Source organism: Narcine bancroftii, chromosome 12, assembly GCF_036971445.1.
Source record: "Narcine bancroftii isolate sNarBan1 chromosome 12, sNarBan1.hap1, whole genome shotgun sequence".
In the NCBI taxonomy this organism is placed as follows: domain Eukaryota; kingdom Metazoa; phylum Chordata; class Chondrichthyes; order Torpediniformes; family Narcinidae; genus Narcine; species Narcine bancroftii.
The window spans coordinates 100477357-100496850 of record NC_091480.1 but is presented as its reverse complement, the minus strand read 5'-3'; the positions used below and the strand labels follow the sequence as shown (position 1 = coordinate 100496850).

At 45.3% G+C, this 19494-nt stretch overlaps 1 protein-coding gene across 1 annotated transcript in view; it reads right to left on the bottom strand.

Moving 5' to 3' along the window:
- Positions 1 to 575: 575 nt before the first annotated feature.
- maptb (microtubule-associated protein tau b) overlaps positions 576 to 19494 on the bottom strand; it is a 71613-nt gene continuing 52694 nt past the window's right edge. The window contains exons 10-11 of the mRNA XM_069905245.1: positions 17402 to 17514; positions 576 to 16528 (exon numbers count right to left, since the gene is read on the bottom strand). Of these exons, the coding sequence (XP_069761346.1) occupies positions 16313 to 16528; positions 17402 to 17514 (329 nt within the window). The 3' untranslated portion in view covers positions 576 to 16312. The remainder of the gene's footprint in view (positions 16529 to 17401; positions 17515 to 19494) is intronic.

The window sequence follows — 19494 nt, the reverse complement described above, 5'->3', positions numbered from 1 at the left end:
CGGTGCTGGCTCGATGGGCCGAAGGGCCTACTCCAGCTCCTATTGTCTATTGATAGCAGGGGGATTGGGATTCAGGCAGAAAGACAGAGGGATGCAGAGACCAAAACAAAAGGTAGAAAAGAGGAAAAAGTATAAATGGAGAACAAAATGCAAAGGCACGAGGATTACTGGATTCTGAAAGTACAATGAGTATCAGGGGCACTTTACCTGAATACCCAGTTTTCAAAACAAGGCCAGTGAACTTGTGGCACAAATCAGTACCCGGGGTAAGATCTAGTGGAAGCAGGGTAGAAATGCTAAGGAATTAAATGACCAAGGAAAGCAGGTGAAGGATTGGCAGGAAGGAGGGGTAGGATAAGATCAGAATGATAGTGAGAGACAATATTTGGTCAAAGTGCTGCATGACCACTTTTTCACGACCGCCTCAGTTACGTCACCTGCTCCACCTCTTCCTGCTGAATCCCTCTCTGGAGTACTTTCTGCCCTCGAGACAACACTTCCAATCTTAAATCAGACAGCCCAGGCCCACCATTACTGAGAGGCTACCTGCACAAAGGGTGAGAGATGGACACAGGTTCAAGAGTTTTATAACACAGACTTTATTTCCAAACTTTTACAGCAACAATTATGAATGTAAACCAACGATTCAAAGTTACATCATTGAGCAGGTCACAGACAAGAAGCATGGCCACTGAACATTAGCAAAGATACTGCCACTGGGGGTTAAAGTACCATCTCACACCCCGAGGAGAAAACTTCAAGATACAACAAACACTATTACATTACTGTTTTCCTTTTGGCACTGAATGATCTGAACTCAGAAAGCTACATGGAATTAGGGGAAGATCCTTCAGAGCATCAGCTGTCCCAAATTCTCAGCCCTTTTCAGGAATCTTGCAACCTAACTGTTGTTACATAAAATTCCATTGATCCTGCCCTCAGTCCAAGTGGAACACACCCCACACGTCACTGCCTGGGAAATGAGTTGATCGAAATCACAGTCCACAATGATAATACTTGCTACCCGATCAGGACACGGTTTGTCCCTCCATTGCACATAACTTGGTCCAACTGATGCAGCCTGCAGGACTCAGGAATGGGTCACTGACTGACTGACTGGGCATTGAGGAGGAAATAGCAAAGGTCGTTGCAGTCTGTGGCCAAGTCTAGATAGAATGTGATCAGGTCAACGTGACTTCTCTGAGGTTCCACCACAAGTTCAGGGGATTCTGACTGGAAAATTAGGACCAGGAGCTGGTGGTTGTCACTCACAGCAGATGAGATCATGACTGATCTTTTACTACCTGCCTGCACTGATCCCATGCCCTTAATCCCCTTCAGATCCCCAAAACCTACTTGAGGGTCAGTGTCCCAGTATTCACCACTCCCTGGGTGACACAGTGTCTTCCTGTCTCAGGCCTGATTGGCTGAAATGGGACCTGTGCTCTGCTGGAGAAAACCCTGAGCCCTGTGATGTCTGCATGTGTCTAAATTCCAGGGTGCCCGGGTCCCGTCTGTTGACAGGTCCATCCCACAGCCCAGGATCACCTGTATTCTGTCACAACCCCTTCTCTGCTGGAGAACAGACCTGGTCACAGTATCCAACACATGGTAATATTACTTTTTTTTTCATTTTAAATTTATTGTCCTTTCTTCTGTACTTGTTTTAATTATTCTGAAATGGCTGTTAGTGTGTTTCATTTATCTGGGAAGCTGCAGCAAATAAGATCTTCTTTGCACAGTAAGAACCCCAGGTATCCATCAGCTATGGAGATTAGTACATGCCAGATGAGTGTATTTTCTGGTTGCTTGAGAACATGTGCTGTGTGATTGGCAAAGTTACCATTTGGGGAGCCAATTTTAAACCTAATGTTTTACCTATTTATTTTTTGCAATTTTTTTTGCTGGTTGCTTGAGGCTGTATAACAGCCTTATGGCTGTATAACAGCCATATGGCTGTATAACAGCCTTTTTTTGCTGGTTGCTTGAGGCTGTATAACAGCCTTATGTGCATGACAATAAACTTCATTCCTTTATTCTTCACCACCTTGGCTTCCTCCCCAAAATGTTTATCATCCACCAGTACATCAGTCTCTCCAGCACTACTAAGTTCAGAGTTGAGCAAAGGTGCAAATCCTGTCACACAGAACCTCACCCACTTAAAGAAACCTTTAGTGCAGGAGGAGGAAGGAAATGAAACAGTTTGGTTGGAGGGATATTACAGATAGTGCGTAAACCCCAATGTATTCCTACCTCTTCCTTAGAGTCAGATATTTGAGAACACGTTCCACTGACAGACACGGGCTGCACAGGGAGGGCAGAGCAAGTCTCCCAGAATCTCCAAAGACGGTTTCACTCAATTCTGGATACTTCTCATTATTTCTTCCCAGGCTGTTCTATTTCAGCTGTGTGAGAAAGGAATCCACTCGACCTGGGCTTGAGGGCTGTTACCCCAGCCTTAATGGACATGGACAGAGAAAAGCAAGAAGAACATGATGTCCTGCTCATGGGAAGTTTCCCAGAGAAATCCTTCAGTCTTAATTGCAGCCAATACAACTTAAACTCAGGAAGGGCAAAATGTAACAGGGCAGTGAGCAGCAGCATCAATGTGCAGTGTGCAGCGGATGGTCAGCAAATCGATAGAAGGGAGAACTGGGATGAGTCAACGAAAAAGGATCTTGAGGAATATGTAGAGTGGGTCCATGGGACAAGCTAGGTTGATCTTACAGAAAGTCTGCAGACACTGTGATTGTAGTTCACTACATGACCAGCTAAGTTCCTGCAGTACTTTTGTGCTCTTATAAAGAGCTGGGGTAGGTTTGATGAACTGAGTGGCTCCCATCCACATAACCAGTCTGTGATTCTGTGACACTCTTATATTGAGGTCAATGGGCAGCAAGATAAGGACACAGCAATACCAGCTGACTGACACAAGGGAGAGAGAAAAGAACATGCAGGGTCAGTGAGATCTCGAGATGCAATTCCAACCAGCATGTCTTTGGGATGTGGATTGAAACTGGATTGATTCCAGGGAGTGAACTTGTTGATGGTAACATTCGTCTGCAGCAGGACACGAGGAGATGCAAGAGTACAGCTCAGTAGGTTTCACCATAACAGACTGAGGAATGAAAACAGAAGTTCATGGACAGGGAATACAAGGCCCAGACATCAGTGGGCAGTGACATCAGTAATGAGGAGGCCAAGGGACAGAGATAATAAAGAAATAAAGGCCATGTTGTTACCCTCAGTTTAAGATGGAGGAAGAGGTAAACCATATAGTTAAAGACTAGTTAGGTCATTCGTCTGAGTGCTTCTGGTACCATGTAACCCAATATTACCTGTCGCATGGTCAGGTGGTCAGTGACTAAACCGGCTCCCCCATCAGGCTGGCCTGGTGCAGAGAGTGGCTAGACATCCTGCAGGATGAAAAACAAGACCTGTCAAAAGGCAGATGAACCCTCTTGTAAGGTCAACAGCCATCTGGTAAACACGTGTCGTGAAGTACAGAAAGGGGATCCCTTGCATCGAAGCTTGGTCTAGCCATTCTCTGCAACAGAACTTCCCCCAGACCTCATCATGCTGCTGGATCCGGGAGGGGACGTCGAGAGGGTGGGTCTGGACCTGTGCAATCTCCTACTCACCTAAAATCCATTCACGCACATGCTGTTCTGAGGAGTGGGGTATCCTCATATCAAACCCCACAAACAGATTGAAAGGAACCATCCTCATCCTATGGGATGAAAGGCCAGTTTAACTACAGCAGTGGCAAATTATTGGATTTTTTTTGGAAGAACAGATAAATTGGGGGAAGTTCAAGGCAGCAGAGGATATGGAGACCTCTGGTGGAGGTCAGTGTGACTAGGGAGAACCTGCCCAGGGACAGAGAGAGAGGGGACCAGAGCTGGTTACTGACTGAAAGATGATTTCCCCAGTACTCTTCACTGAAATGTGTAACTTAATTTGTCTGTTACGGCCAAGTTAATGCTGCAATCATCAGAATTAATCTCATTACCTGTTCTAGCTTTCTCTGAATGTCTTTGGTGAATCAACAGCGACGCTGGAATGTGGCAACTCTTTGTGAGCTGCCTGAAACTAAGGTTTTCACTGTACCTCTGTACAAGGAACAATAAACAGTTCAATCTCCATGGACTTTAGGGAGGCTGAGAAGGTCCCACATGGGAAGCAAATCATAAAGTTCAGCCCATAGGAATGCAGCAGACAGGACCAACTGGCTCTATGGCAGAGAATGAAGGACAAAGGTTGAGGCAAGATCATAAAGACGACTCGGCCAATCGAGCATGCTGTGCCATTCCATGAGATCGCAGCAGGTCTGCCAGGACTCAGCTCTACTTACCACCCATTCCCCATAACCCTTAATTCCCTGATTATCCAAAAAATATAACTGTGTCTTAAATACCCATTATCCAAAAATCTAACTGTGTCTTAAATACCTTTAATGAGGCAGCCTCCACTGCTTCCTTGGGCAGAGAATACCATTGCTAGATGGGTGTTGTTCTGAAGGGAAAGCTCGTGCTTTGTGGGCATGGTACCAGGTACCTTGCCATTTGTACAGTCTGGTCACCACACTAAGGGAAGGATGTGATTGCACTGGAGAGGGTGTAGAGGAGATTCACCAGGCTATTGCCTGGGACAGACTGTGCCAGGGTCAAATACTGGGGATGCTGGGCATATTTTCCAGCATGATGAGGAGGGGAGAAGGGTTGAACCTGATCGAGGGAAGCAGAACTATGGAGGACCCAGACAGAGTAGATAACAGGAAACTTCTCCCCAGAGCAGAGGTGGGGAAAATAGAGGCCGTGGGCCTTGGGAGCATGGCAAGTGGTTTTGAGGGAAGGCTGGAATCTGGAGGGAGGTTTGGGGCAGGATGCAAAGACACTCACAACATGGGAGAAGTATCTGGGCAAACACTGGAATTGTCAAGGCAGAGAAAGATCCAGATCAAGTGCTGTTAATGGTTGATGCTCAGCATGGATGTGATGTCCAGAGATTCTGGCTCTGTGGTGGTTGGAAACAAAATGCTGGAAGGAGTTCTAGGCATGATGCCACTGACAGGACTGATGTCGTTGGACATGGCTGGTTGTCACTGGAAAGTGGAAGAATGGATGAGAGGCAAACAGTAAAACCCATAAGTGGCGGAACCAAAACACGAAGAGTCTGAAAGGCTGCAAGGGACATAGGGACACAGAGCAGGGTCAACAGGCAATGATACGCCAAACAGTGAAGTCAAAGGCAACAAAGGCAAAAGTGAGATAAGTGGCAGCAGGAACAGTGGGAAGTGAACAGACAGAGATAAACACCAAATACACATTTGAACAATGAGATCAATGAGAGATGAGATGTCCTTGGGCACAGAGGTCTAGCGACAGAGATGTCCATGGTGAAGACATCCACAGACACTGATGTCATTGTCAGAGAACCCATAGATGTGAATTGGACTGAGAATGTGTGATGGGCAGATAACTGGGTCAGAGGGTGGAAGGACAATGTCACCAGATAGAGCAGGATTACTGGACAATGATGAGGGAAGGTGAAATGGACCCTGGAGATGAACACAAAGTCAAAGACAGGCGGAGGGAGGTGCTGCTCCCTCATTCGCGTAACCCAGCTTCTCCCCGATCTTTGAGCAGTCTGTAGGTATCTTGTACATTTCCAATGTGACCATGAGGGTCTCCCCGTGAATGACTATTCCCTTGTAAATGGATTCTGTCTGAAGTCAATGGATAGTAATCTAAACCGCCATGTTATCTGAGAACGATGGACACGTGGACAGAGATAAGTCAGAGTGCCTCAGTAGGGCAGCCACAACTCTAGTGACACGAGTTTGATCCTGACCTCACCTGCCGAGAGGGTTGCAGACTCCAAGGGTGTAGCGGGCTGCCATAGGGCACCAGTAACAGGAAGAACAACCCCCACTGAGAAGGAGAAGTAAAGGAGACAACCCCAAGGACAGAGACCATGATGGAGGACCAACAAGAGGCTCAGTGGCTGAAGGACATACGCAAGCGGCAAGCTGTTGGCGACTCTTGGGCGAGGAACCCACAAAGGCTGCGGGCCAGTGGAAATGAGGTCAAAGGGCTGCTGGAGAATGGCTCATCAGAACCAGGTATCAGAACAGAGATTTGAAAGGATGCTGTGGGCAAGGAGGGCTCCCAAAGGGCCCTGGGAACTGAAAGCTTCCTCATTGTGTCGGAGGTTTCGATCTGGGCCTGGGCTACCAATGGTTTGATCTGGAGTCTTGTGTGGCTGCAGAGTCTGTGGGAGCGCTGGAGGCAAATCCACAGATACTCGGTTACTTTGAGAGGATTCTCTTTTGCTTCTCTCTGACTGTAAGGGGTGCCGGACAATGCTAATGGTGAACCTTTGTCTGCCTTATAGCAGACCAAAGACAATTTCATGTAATATTACATGACAGTAAATAATAATTTTATCTATGCCATCATTCCTGATTTTGTATACAGTTCCTCTAACACATCTCCCTTCATTGTCTAAGGCTCTAAGGAATAAAGTCAGTCCTCACTTGTTTAACCTTTTTCTGTAACTCAGAGAATACAGTTTATGAAAACCTTCTTCACAAACAGGGACACCTGAATAGGGAGATCAAAAGGATGGGAAGACAGAGACAATTACTGAGGCAGTGATGCACTCTCACAGCTCAATGTTTAATCAACCTTGGCGTGGATTTGTACCTGCTCCCTGCGACTGCCCTGGTTTCCTCTGTCTGACAGGCAGGCAGGCAGGCATGGAGACTGGCTATGGTAGATTGCCTGTAGTTTGTAGACTGATTGGCACACGGGAGGGTGCAAGTTGCAGACAAATGAGGGGGGAGAATTGGATTGTTGGACACACCATAAGATAGAGGGGGATGAGGTCCCTTTTAGTGTGGTCACTAAAAGCACATGGTGGTAAGTCTGGAACCAGAGTTACAAGGGGTTGATATTCATACTGAGCTGTAAAGAAACATGTTGAAGCAATGAGGGAACTTCCAGAAGCTCTGATCCTGAGGCTGGGGATATGATTAATGTGGGGGTCGAGGGTAGAGGGGAGCTGAGGCCACTCTGATAAACCACCATCGTAGCCAGATGAACCAACATCCACGTATCTCCCTGTCCACATATCTCCCCAGCCCCCACCATTGAGAAGCAGAGAGTATGCTTTTTTCTGGTCAGCACAGTTACCCAGTGGTGCGCTGGCATCCATCTTGTTTGTCATATTTCTTAACAACTTGAATGTGAATGTAAGAGGAACCATCCATAAGTCTGTTAATGACTCAAAAAATGGCAATGTTTTGGATAGTGATAAAAAGTGTCCAAGGTTGTAGCAGGATGGAGATCAAATGAGACATTGGCAGATGGAATTTAATCCCAGGAAGTGGAAGATGATGCATTTTTTGGATCCCATATTGGGGTAGGCCACATCGGGTAAATTGGAGGATGCTCAGGAAGATCCCTAGAAGAAGCAAAGCAGGGAGATAGGGAAGTGCCAAACGGATTGGGCGCACTTGCATTCATAGATTATGATATTGTTGCAAGAGTTGGGACATTACAAAACGTTACAAAGAGTTGCAACTTTACAAAATGCTGGTTATTGTGTGCAGTTCTGCTCACCAGTGAGATATTGCAGAGTGAAGAGGGTGCAAAGGAGATTCACTTGGATTGGAACCTTTCAGTGACATGGAGAGATCTGACAGGCTGGGTTCCTGAGTGAAGGAGTCAGAGGGGTGATCTGGCAGAGGTGTATAACACAATAAGAGGCACAAGTAGGGTAGATGGTCAGAATCTGTTTCCCACAGCAGGAGTATCAGAAACAAGAGGGTGCAGGTTCAAGGTGAGAGGAAGGAGTTAGAAAAGGGATTTGAGGGGATTTACTTTTTTGTTAATATCTAGAAACCTCTGGCCACACGAGATGGTGGAATCATACCAAATTCCTACTCTGAAGAGACATTGAGAAGATACTTCAATGTGCAAGGGTGAAAGGATATGAACAATGTGGTCAAATGAGATTGGTGCAGATGAAGCAAAACCTCAGCATGAAAAATGTTTCTGTGCTCAATGACCCTTTTAGCGGGAACAGTAACAAAAGGGAGACCTTATCTGGTTGTTAAGAGATCACAGGGTTTTGAGATGTGGGTGATCGGGGTATCCTGGTACAAGATAGCAAAAGGTGCAGCAAACAATTAAGAAAGCTAACTAAATCTTCTCGTGTATGTACTGCACTGAGTGAAGTGAACCCAAGTCGAGAGATTGAGCTATGGAAATGGTGCAACTGCATCTGTGAAGACATCCTCAACACTGTTCTCTTCATTTAAGGAAGGATGCAAAAGCTGTTGAAGTGGTTCAGAGGAGGTTCACCAAAATGATTCCTGGAGTAGGGAGGTTGAGCAAGGCAAAACAGGCCAGGCTGGTGTTTTCTGGCCAGGAAAGTGATAGGAGATTTGACAAGGTGGTTATGGAGAGGATCAAGGATCATTGTCACATTTTTAAAATGTAGTTTAACAATAAAATGTTGCCCACTTCAGACAAAGTGGAGGCAAATGATCCCCTCTCAGATGCTCAGAGTCTTTGAAACACTCCCAAAGAATGGTGGGGCAGAGCCTCTCCCCTGCTCCCGTCTTTATATTTTCAGGACAAGTGAAGAAAGAAACAGAGCTCACAGTTCAAGGAGATGACCTTGTGTGAGAACTGGTCAGGATGCAGATATGTTTCAGTGAAGATGGACACAGAGAACTTAAGTCTTTGATGTTATTGAGATTGGGAGAACTTGGTGGCATGCGCAGAGGGGCCGGTGACAAAGTGCAGAGGCACAATAAATGGGAGCAACTGAGAGGAAAATGAGATCCCCCATACAGTGAAACAGGAGATGGGGTAGCACGGACAGGGAGATGAAGAGACGAGAGGATGAGGAGACACGAGGACAGTAACCATTCACCTTCTCTCTGCCCCTCCTGATTTTGTAAACTATGTTAACTGTCAGCTTCTGCAGCTCCAGGCAAGAGACCCAGCCTCTCCGCCATTCCAACACCATGCTCGTGAATCGAGTTTGCACTCTCTCCAGTTTATACACCCTCCTGATGGCTGCATGATCACAACTACATTCTCACCAATGTTTCGTGCAGTTGTTATGGGACATCCCAGCTCCTCGACTCAACCCCAAATTAAGACAACCAATGGGACAAACAGCCTCTTCAACTCCACAGCCCATAAACTTTGTGTCCTTCCATCTCCAACAGTGTGACCAACAGACAGCACAGACTGATCATCACAGGTTGGGGAAGGGGAGAGGAGGGGAAGAGGGAATGAAATCCCTGTGTGGCACACATGGGTGCAGTAAAAGCACAGAAATGCTGAAGGAACATAGCTGGTCTTGCAGATTCCTTTGAAGATAAAGATATATTACTGATGTTTTGGGCCTGAGCCCTCCTTCAAGCTATGAGCAAAAAGCAGGTAAGCGTCTGAGTAAAAAGGCCAGGATGGAGGGAAGAATAGGGAGGGAGAAGAGGCCTGAGAATCTTTGTCTTTACCTCCTATGGATGCTGCAAAACCATGATATAGGAGCAGAAATAGGCCATTCAGCCCATCAAGTCTGCTCCACCATTCAATCATTAGCTGATCCATTTCCCCACTCTCCAGCCTTCTCCCCATAAACTTGGCTAATCAAGAACCTATCAATTTCTTCCTTAAATACACCCAATAAATGACCTGGCCTCCACAACCACCTGTGGCAACAAATTTGACAGATTTACCGCCCCCTGACCGAAGAAATTCCTCCACATCTCTGTTCTAAGTGGGTGCCCTTCAATCCTGAAATTGTCTCAGGCTCATCCAAGACTCTTCCACCATGGGAAACAGCCTTTCTACATCTACTCTGTCTATGCCTTTCAACATTCAAAATTCCCCCCTCATTCTCCCAAATTCCAACAAGTATAGGCCAATAGCTGTCAAAGATTTCTCATCCTCCTCTGAGCCCTCTCCAATACCAGTACATTTTTATCTTAAATGAGGAGGCCAAAACAGGCTCACAACACTCCAAGTGAGGTCTCACCAGTGCCTTAAAAAGCCTTAATATCATGTCCACGCTCTTACATTTTAAGACATAGAATACCACAGCACAGAACAGGCCCTGTGGCCCACAATGTTGTGCCAAGCCATATATACCTACCAAAAAAAAATTAAACCCTTTCTACCTTGAAGCTCTCTATTTTTCTCTCTTCCATGTGCCTGTCTAAGAATCTCTTAAATGACCCTATTGTTCCAGCCTCCATCACCACCCCTGGCAATGCATTTCAGGCACCAAAAACTCTTGTGCAAAAAAACTTCTCCCTGATGTCTCCCCTAAACTTTTCTCCCTTCAGTTTGTGCAGACGTCCTTTGATGTTTAATACTCCTGCCATGGGAAAAAAGTGCTGGCTGTCCACCCTTTCTATGCCTCTTAGAATCTTGTAGACCTCTATCCTCATCTCTCATCCTTCTTCACTCCAAAGAGAAAAGTCCCAGCTCTGCTAACCTTGGCTCATGACATATGTTCCAATCCAAGCAATATCATGGTGGATCTCCTCTGCACACTCTCTATAGCTTCCACATCTTTCGGAAGTGCCCAGAAATGATACAATATTCTAAGTATGGTCTCATCAGAAATTTATACAATTCCCCCAAGAATGAAGACCAACATCCCATAGGACTTCTTAGTTGTCCTATTAACCTGTGCGGCATCTTTGAGAGATCTAGATTTGGTCCCAAAGGTCCCTCTGTTCATCGACACAAGTATCTACCATTCACCACGTACTTTGCCTTTAAGTTTTACCTTCCAAAATGCATACCTGTTGAGTTTATCCAGCATTTCTGTGTTATCACAATCACAACATCTGCAGACTTTGGTGTTTCACAGAATACGTGGATGTCCTTGGCTGGCACAATTTCAACTGTATCGCAAGTATTGGAGTAAGTGGCAAAGGGGTATATAACTGTTGTTTGTCATCTCTATCAATGATCTGGATGATAATGTGGTAAACTGGATCAGCAAGTTTGCAGATGACATGTAGATTGGTGGTGTAGTGGATAGTGAGGAAGGTTTTCAAAGCTTGCAGAGGGATCTGAACCAGCTGGAAAATGGGCTGAAAAATGCCAGATGGAATTTAATGCAGACAAGTATGGTTTTGCACTTTGGGAGGATATACACAGTAAATGGTAGGACTCTGAGGAAAGTGTCTAGGATCTAGAAATGCACATACATAATTCCCTCAAAGTAGTGTCACAATTGGATTGGGTTGTAAAGAGAGTGCTTGGCACATCAGCCTTCATAAATCAAAGTATTGAGCTTAGGAGTTGATATGTTATCGTGAAGTAGTTTAAGAAATTGGTGAGGTCAAATTTGGAGTATTGTGTGCAGTTTTGGTCATCTAACTATAGGAAAGATACAGGATTGAAAGAGTGCAGAGATTTACAAGGATGTTGCCCAGACTTTAGGAATTGAGTTACAGGGAAAGGTTAAACAGAGTAATAGATCAGCAAAGACTAGAAGGGCCAATGGGTCTGTTTCTGTGCTGTACTGTTCTATGTTCTAAATAAGATTAATCATGAATGAGAATGACAGACATTTGGACACAGAGCACAAAAAGCAGGATCATGAACAGAGAGTTGGATGTGGAAATGAGTCCCATGGCCAGTTAGACTCACAGGGAAATCACACACAGGGAGACTCATCAGAATGAGATCAACTAGAAAATTGAGGCCCAACTACTGTGAAAGCACTAGTTAGTAAGAACAATGAAAAGTGAGTTAGTCATTGAGACCATTGGATAACAAACGAGAGATCAGCAGGCAGGCAAAGAACAGTGAGGCCAAAGAAGAATCAAATCAAATCAAATCAAATGCAAGGTCAATATGAGGTGCACCAAACCACAGAGAAATCAACTCACCAACATCCGTGAAATCAAAAATGGTCATGTCAGTGGACATTGAGATCATTGGTCAATGAGAACCAACAATCGCAAGGAAATACAACAATAACTGACAGTGAGACCAAGGGTGAATGGGATCTATTGTCAGTCAGTCAAAGATGGTGACACCAAGGTAAATCAAAGGCAAGAGAAAAAGGATTGAAATCAATTGGCAGTGAAAGGAATGATCAGGACAACGGACAGTCAGTGCCTGACAGTGAGACCAATGGATAATGTCACCAATCATCAGAGGGAACAACGGTGAACTCAATGGAGAGTGAGAACCAGCATAGAATATCATACACAATGATGTGCTGACCTATGTAAATGTACTCCACCCACAACAATCTAACCCTTCCCTGCCTCATACCCATAACCTTCAATTTTTCTTACACCCATGTGCCAGTCTAAGAGTCTTTTGAATGTCCCTTTTGTACCAGCCTCCACCACCACCTCCAGCAATGCAATCAAGGGGAGATTCAGTAAGAATTAGATCAATGCTAGTGAAATTGATGGACGTGGACACCAATGTACACTGAAATCAAAGAATATGTAGATGAGATCTGTGCTGTCTGGGCAATGGGTAACAATGGGCAACAGAGAACATATGGGCTTGTGGAATCAGTGGGGAGTGGGAGCTTGGGCTTCAGGATCGATGCACAGTGGTCAAAGTGATGGAAGATTAAAGTGATGGGAGAATCAATGGCTACTTGGATCAAGGGGAAATGGACAGTGATATCACTGAGGGCAAGAACACACAAAATCAATTGGAGGCAACCAACAGACTGCTAAATCGGTGAATGAGATCAATAGGTGGCAAGGCCAATGAGCAGCTACCTCACTGTGTTGTGGAATGGGCATGAAGATCAATAGAGTGGGAAGTCAATGAGGGAGATCAATGGGAAATAAACTCAATCAATGACTTGCTCAATAGACCACATGACCTACAGAGAGTGATAAATGGGAGCAGTTATTGTGCAGCAGTCAATTAGCAAGATCAAAGGGGAAGAAAATTGGCCAAGATTTCAAGGGCCAGCAGTGAGCAAGGAAAGATCAATGGGCAAAGGTCAATTTGTATCTAGAACAATAACTAGTGAGACCAACAGTTTAGTGGGCAGTGAAATCCAGCCACCACAGTGAGACATCAGCAGGCAATGGAATCAAAGATCATTCAATGGATTTGTTTCATGATCAATGAACAAGATAATGGGCCTTAAGAGCAATGGGCAGTGATCAACAGAATAATGAGAAGAGATCAAAGGTAAGTAGGATGACTGGGCAGCAAAGAGCTAATGAGATTGTGAATGGTGAGATCGAGGAATGGGATCGTTGGCAGGGTGATTAATGGTGGTGTGATTACAAGGCAGTACATGATGAGGCAGCAATGTGGTCAATTGCCAAAGGTCACAGTTAAGGCAGTGTTACCAAAAAGTATAGGGGAGCAGGTCCACAAGGCAACAAACCATCCGGTGCACTTTCTGACAGCAAGGCCCAATGAGTGGAGCCATTCACGGACAACAAGCTGGCTGGGCTTCACCAGGGCAGGGGCAAAGGAGGAATGTTAAGACCCAAGAGCATACTAACTACAGTTATGTATTCAGGACCTCATGGGAAGTCAAGCTCCATACCTGCTTGCTCTTCTTCACCCCCTCCCCATGCATGATATGACCCCCCTCTTCACTGGTAAACACCAATCTAGGTCCTGTCTGTCTGTCTGCATAATCTCAACACTTCATTTCGCTCACATCAAAATTCACCCATGTGACCAAATTGAAACAGAATTAATCTCTAACCCTGAAAATAGCAGGAAAATGAAGTTCTGGGAAAGATGGGGTCATTGGTCTAGAATCTCCATCCCTGGCCAACCTCTGCTCCAGGGTTTATAGACTGCCCATGGAAAAGACAGTCAGATACTTCCAGCTTCTCCACAGTAACCAGAATTGGAATGGCACCAAAGGGGTAGGTAGTCATGGCAAATCTGTGCTCCAGTGGTTTAGATCAGCCATTCCTACCAGGGGCACTACAATCCCCAGGGGCCACAGCACATTGAAGTAAAAGCTTTGTTTTCTTTCACCTCACGTAACATAAATATTTCCATTTTTAAAATATAATTAATGACAGAGAAGTATAAAAGAAACCAAAACTTGGCTGGTTCACAGGGAAGTTGGCCATAGCTGAAAAAAGGTTGAGAATGGCTGGTTTAGATATTCCTGTGGTGACTTAAGAATTGGTAGAACACTGATTCCCAATGTTGGACAATGAGAATTAGCATTCTCACTCTGAGCCTTCACTTTTATATTTGGAAGTGCATTTTCACACATTATAGTAAACTAATTCATCTAAATGGTGAAACAATAGCAAACACAGAATTGTTGGAGGAACTCAGCAGGTCAGACAGCATCCAAGGGTAGAAATGGTCAGTCAATATTTCTGGCAGAGACCCTCACCAAGACCAAGATAAAAATCTTTAACATGCAGAAGATTTAAGAGAATGTTGCCAAGACTTGAGGCCTGAGCTACAGGGAGAGGTTGAGCAGGCTGGGGCTTTATACCTTGGAGCTCACAAGGATGAGGGGTGATCTCAAAATCATGACTGGAATAGATCGGGTGAACATAGAGAGTTTTTGCCCAGAGTCGGGGAAATCAGTAACCAGAGGACATAAGTTAAGGTGAGGGGAGAAATTTAACAGGAACATGAGGAGTAATGTTTTTTTTTTACAGATGGTGAAGGGTGATGGAATGGACTGGCAGAAGAAGTGGTTGAGGTAGGAGCTATTGCAATGTTTAAGAGCCATTTGGATGGATTCGTCGACAGGATGGGTTTAGAGCAGTGGTTCTCAACCCTTTTCTTTCCACTCACATACCACTTTAAGTGATCCCTATGTCATTGGTACTCTGTGATTAGTAAGGGATTGCTTAAGATTGTATGAGAGTGGAAAGAAAAGTTTGAAAATCACTGTTTTAATCGTTCCTAATTGATTTGTTATTTGCATGGTTTCAGCACTCCAAAGGAAATGGGCCAATGACAATTTTTCTCAAGCAAAAGATTTCAGTAACAATTGGGTCTGGAGCGTGATTCTCAACCTTCCCTTCCCACTGATGCCGTCTGACCTGCTAAGTTCCTCCAGTGATTCTTTGTTCAAGATTTCATGTTTCTCTTAATGGTTAAAGCCCAACTTGGCTCTAGGAGCAGAGGGGGCTTCCACTAACTGAGCATCAGGGCCCTCCCTGGGACCAGTGACAGGAGCTGGGTCTTTGGGTGGCATGGTTTGCATAGTGGTTAGCGCAACGCTATTACAGTGCCAGTGACGCAGATTCAAATCCACCACTGTCTGTAACGAGTTTGTACGTTCTCCCTATGACTGCGCTGATTTCTTCTGGGTGCTCTGGTTTCCTCCCATGTTTCAGAGTTGTATGGGATTAGTAGGTTCATTGGTCACATGGACGAAATTTGGCAGAATAGGCTTATGGGCCAGAATGGACCATTACCCTGCTGTAACTCTAAATTAACAAAGTAAATTGAAATCTCAAATTCTACCACATTCCACATGACTTCCTAGTCCAAGCGAATGACCTGAATGAGTTCACCTAAGCAGATCGCCAAGGAGCAGCTGCAGAGAGGTCTACTGGGCTAGAGCATCAAAGTCAGTAGTTGTGCTGAGCTCAAAACTCTGTACAAGGAAGACTGAGTTCCTAACAGACCAACTCATGCAATGTCATGGAGCTGCACAGTTATCCGAGTGGGAACATACAGTACTTCCCCCTGTCCAGCTTTCAGGGCTGATAGCCTTTGTGGTGAGTAAGTGTTTCCTGAACTACCTCTCAACAGCTTGCTTTGGATCCTAACATAATGCCCATACTCCAATGGAAACAGATCTATTCCTTTACTCATCAGAGATGTTTCAGTTAGATCACCTACTCTTCCTTATCGCAGGTAGTACAAGTTTGGTCTTTGTGAGTTCTCACAATTGAACCATTTTACCCTCACTACCACTCTGGTGAACCTCTGAGGTCCTTCCAGCCTCAGTGTAGCCACAGTGTTAGACAGGACGCAAGCTCTGAGAGTTCTGACCTATGGGTTTCAGGCCCTTGACATAAAGGCCACCATTTCCCTGGAAAAAAATTAAAATTTGTTTTGAACCAGTCATTACCCTTCAGCCATTTCTGTATCTTAGCCACTAATCGCTAAATAAAGAGCATGCTATTTCTAAAGTGTTCCAGTTTTCAAAAAGCCTAAAGAATGCAGGTCAGAATGAACACACAATGACAACTAATTGGCCAGAAAGGCAAGCTAACCGAGACATAGTGTACGAAAGATCACACAACAGCTCGGTATAAACACTTGCTTCAAGATGACAGTCACAAGCCCTGCTTGGCCAGTGAGGCCGAGACCTGGTCAGCGAGCGTGGCAAGCTGCGGGGACTCCATCATGTTGATACTGCCGGTCGAAGAGACGTTGCTGAGTCGGCAGGGCGATCCCTCATTAGAGGGTGTAGGGGACTTGTAGACGATCTCTGCACCGTGATCTGTGCGAGCTTTAGCCGACTCACGAAAAGTCAGCTTGTGAGATTCAATCTGGGACAGAGGAAAACGGCATCAGACTGAGGCCAAACGCAAGAGAAGGCACGCTTTGCAGAAGAATAAGTTGCATGTTCTCCTTGTGACTGTGTGGGTTTCCTCCCACAGCCTGAACACATGCTGGTTGTTGTGACAATCGCCCTCTGTGAATATAGGTGTGAGAACTAGGAGGTTCCAGGGAATAAGCTGAGAAATGGCTTTGATGGGATGGTTTTGGAATCATTGTTAGGATGGTCAGAATGTTCCCATGTCATCAGGAAATCTATGAATCACACCTCCCGCTGCCCCTCCACTTTCTCTTGTCTGTTTCCTGAACCTCAACTTGGAACCTATGTTTCTGTAACTTCCAGTTTCCCTGTAATCCACATCTTGAATTTAACCTGGACCTCCCCAGAAACCTCAGGCCAATTGACACTGACCTGCATTCGGTGTGATCCTAGCTCATCCTCTATTCCAATCCCATTCCTGTTGGATTCACATACTCTTGTGTTTAGAAACTTAATCTACTCCATCAGCTACCCTCTGTGTGAAGAATTCCAGATGTTCAGAGTGGAGACATTTCTCTGAGGTCTTTTCCCCTCTGTGTCCCAGACAGTGATGCCTGTTTCCAGACCTCCTGCCCTTGGGACCATCCCTTCACCTCCTGCTTGTCCAGTCTGGCTAGTTTTGTAAGTTTCAGTTAAATCCCCTAAACTCCAGTGAACACAGGGCTGATCGACTCCAAACTCTCCTCCTGCTGTCCCGGGTAATGGTTAGATCCTACCATCTCAGCATGTGGAATGCACTGTATTGTGAGTGGTATTATCTAATTGACCAGCGCCTTTCTCTTTAGATGACATTCATGGACCTGGCACTAAGGGTGCTTCTCACCTTCTTAGTACCCCCTCCTGGGGTGTGACTGATGTTACCCATCGACCCAATCTTGGACTGGGCTTTATCTTTGAAGTCCACTTTCTGTGACTTGATCTCCACGTTGCCTCCGCCTGTGGGAGGAGAAATTCAGAGTTGCCAGTTCAGTCTGTGACACCTTCGTTCAGAATACTACTCAACCCGTGTACCCCTCACAGACAGTTCCTTATCTTGTCACCCATGACTCCTCTCTCTGCCTCTGTTCCTCTCTGCAGGAAGTACTTGCATTCTATGTCTCTAACATTCTCCTGCACCTCTTGTTCTCTGTGAGTTACCTCTCCAATTCCCCCCTTTCTGCAGCTTGGAAGGGGAGAGGTTCACACTCACACCTTAATTCTCCATCAAACACATGGTCCAGGTTGTTGTAATGTCTGCTGCCTCCCCTCCTTCAGATACATCCTTCTCCTGCTTTCCCACCCTTCTGCTTGTCTGCTCCTTGCTTTCAAATTCTCTCTTATGGCTCTAACTTGCTCCATCTGCATCAATCTCTGTGCTCTCATATTCCTATTCTCTCACATATGTAGAAGCGCAGATAGAACATTAGAGAAGGGCATTCGATTGTTTGAGTCTGCTCCACCATGGAAAAAATGGCATCACTGCCACTGGAGCGGACTCCAAAGGATTCAACTGCCTGGTCCTAATGCCAGCTTTAAATAGCTGGTTAAAGAAGCCAATATGTTTGTAAGTAAAATCCTGCAACCAAGAGGTCTGTATCCAAGATTGCGACATCTGTGCTTGGCAGCGACCATGAGGGGTTGCAGACTCCGAGGTAGCAGCGGACCAGCACAGGGCACCAGAAACACCCCCTGTTGAGAAGGAGAAGCATGGATGGTGACCGCGGCAGCAGACCAGCGAGGAACTCAGCTGTGGGACCAACATAGGCTACAGGCAACATGGTCATGGAGCTATGGAGACTGACTCATGGGAACCAGGCATCAGAGCCAAGATTCAAGAGGGTGCTGAGGGCAAGAAGGGATCCCGAAGGGCCTCAGGCATTGAAGGCTTCCTGATCATGTCGGGTTTGGACCTTGAGCCCAGGTTGCTGAAAGCTGGCGATGAATCCAGTCACTCCACGACTCTGAAGGGACTCTCTTGTGCCTCTTGCGGTAAGGACGCCAGGCTACACTATGGCGACTCTGCCTTGCGGCAGGCAGAATGCAATTTTGTGCAATATTACATGACTTCAGTGATAGGGAAAGTTATGGAGGGTATTCTTAGAGATGATGTGTATAAATATCTGGATAGTCAGGGATTGATCAGGAGCACCTAGCATGGGTTTGTGAAGGGGAAGTCATATTTGACGAACCTTGTTGAGTTTTTTGAAGAAGTGACAAGAAAGGTGGATGAAAGTAGGGCAGTTGAAGTAGTCTATCTGGATTTTAGTAAAGTTTTTGATAAGGTTCCACATGAAAGGTTAGTAAGGAAGGTTCAGTCACTAGGGATTAATAGAGAAATAGTAAGATGAGTTCAGAGGTGTCTAGAGGAGAGACAGCAGAGGGTCATGGTGGACAAATGTCTGTCAGGATGGAAGCCTGTGATGAGCAGCGTGCTTCAAGGATAGGTACTAGATCCCATTGTTCATAATTTATAATAATGATTTGGATGATGGGGTGGTTAACTGGGTAAGTAAATGTGCAAACGATACGAAAATAGAGGGAGTGGTGGATAACATGAAAGGTTTTCAGGGATTATAGAGGGATTTGGTTTGTCTGGAAAATTGGGCTGAAAGATGGCAGATGGAATCTAATGTAGAGAAGTGTGAGGTGCTTCATTTCAGAAAAAATAATCAGAATTGGACATATGTAGTAAAGAGGAGGACATTGGGGAATGCACAAGAACAAAGAGATCTTGGAGTTATGGTGCAGGATTTCTTGAAGGTGGATTCCCATGTTGACAATCTGGTTAAGAAGGCATTTTGTATGTTAGCCTTCATAAATCATAGCATAGAGCAGGAGTGTCAAACTCAAATTCACAGAGGGCCAAAATTAAAAACTTGGACTAAGTCGAGGGCCGAACTAAATATTTATTGAAAATTTTCAACAACATTTGCATGT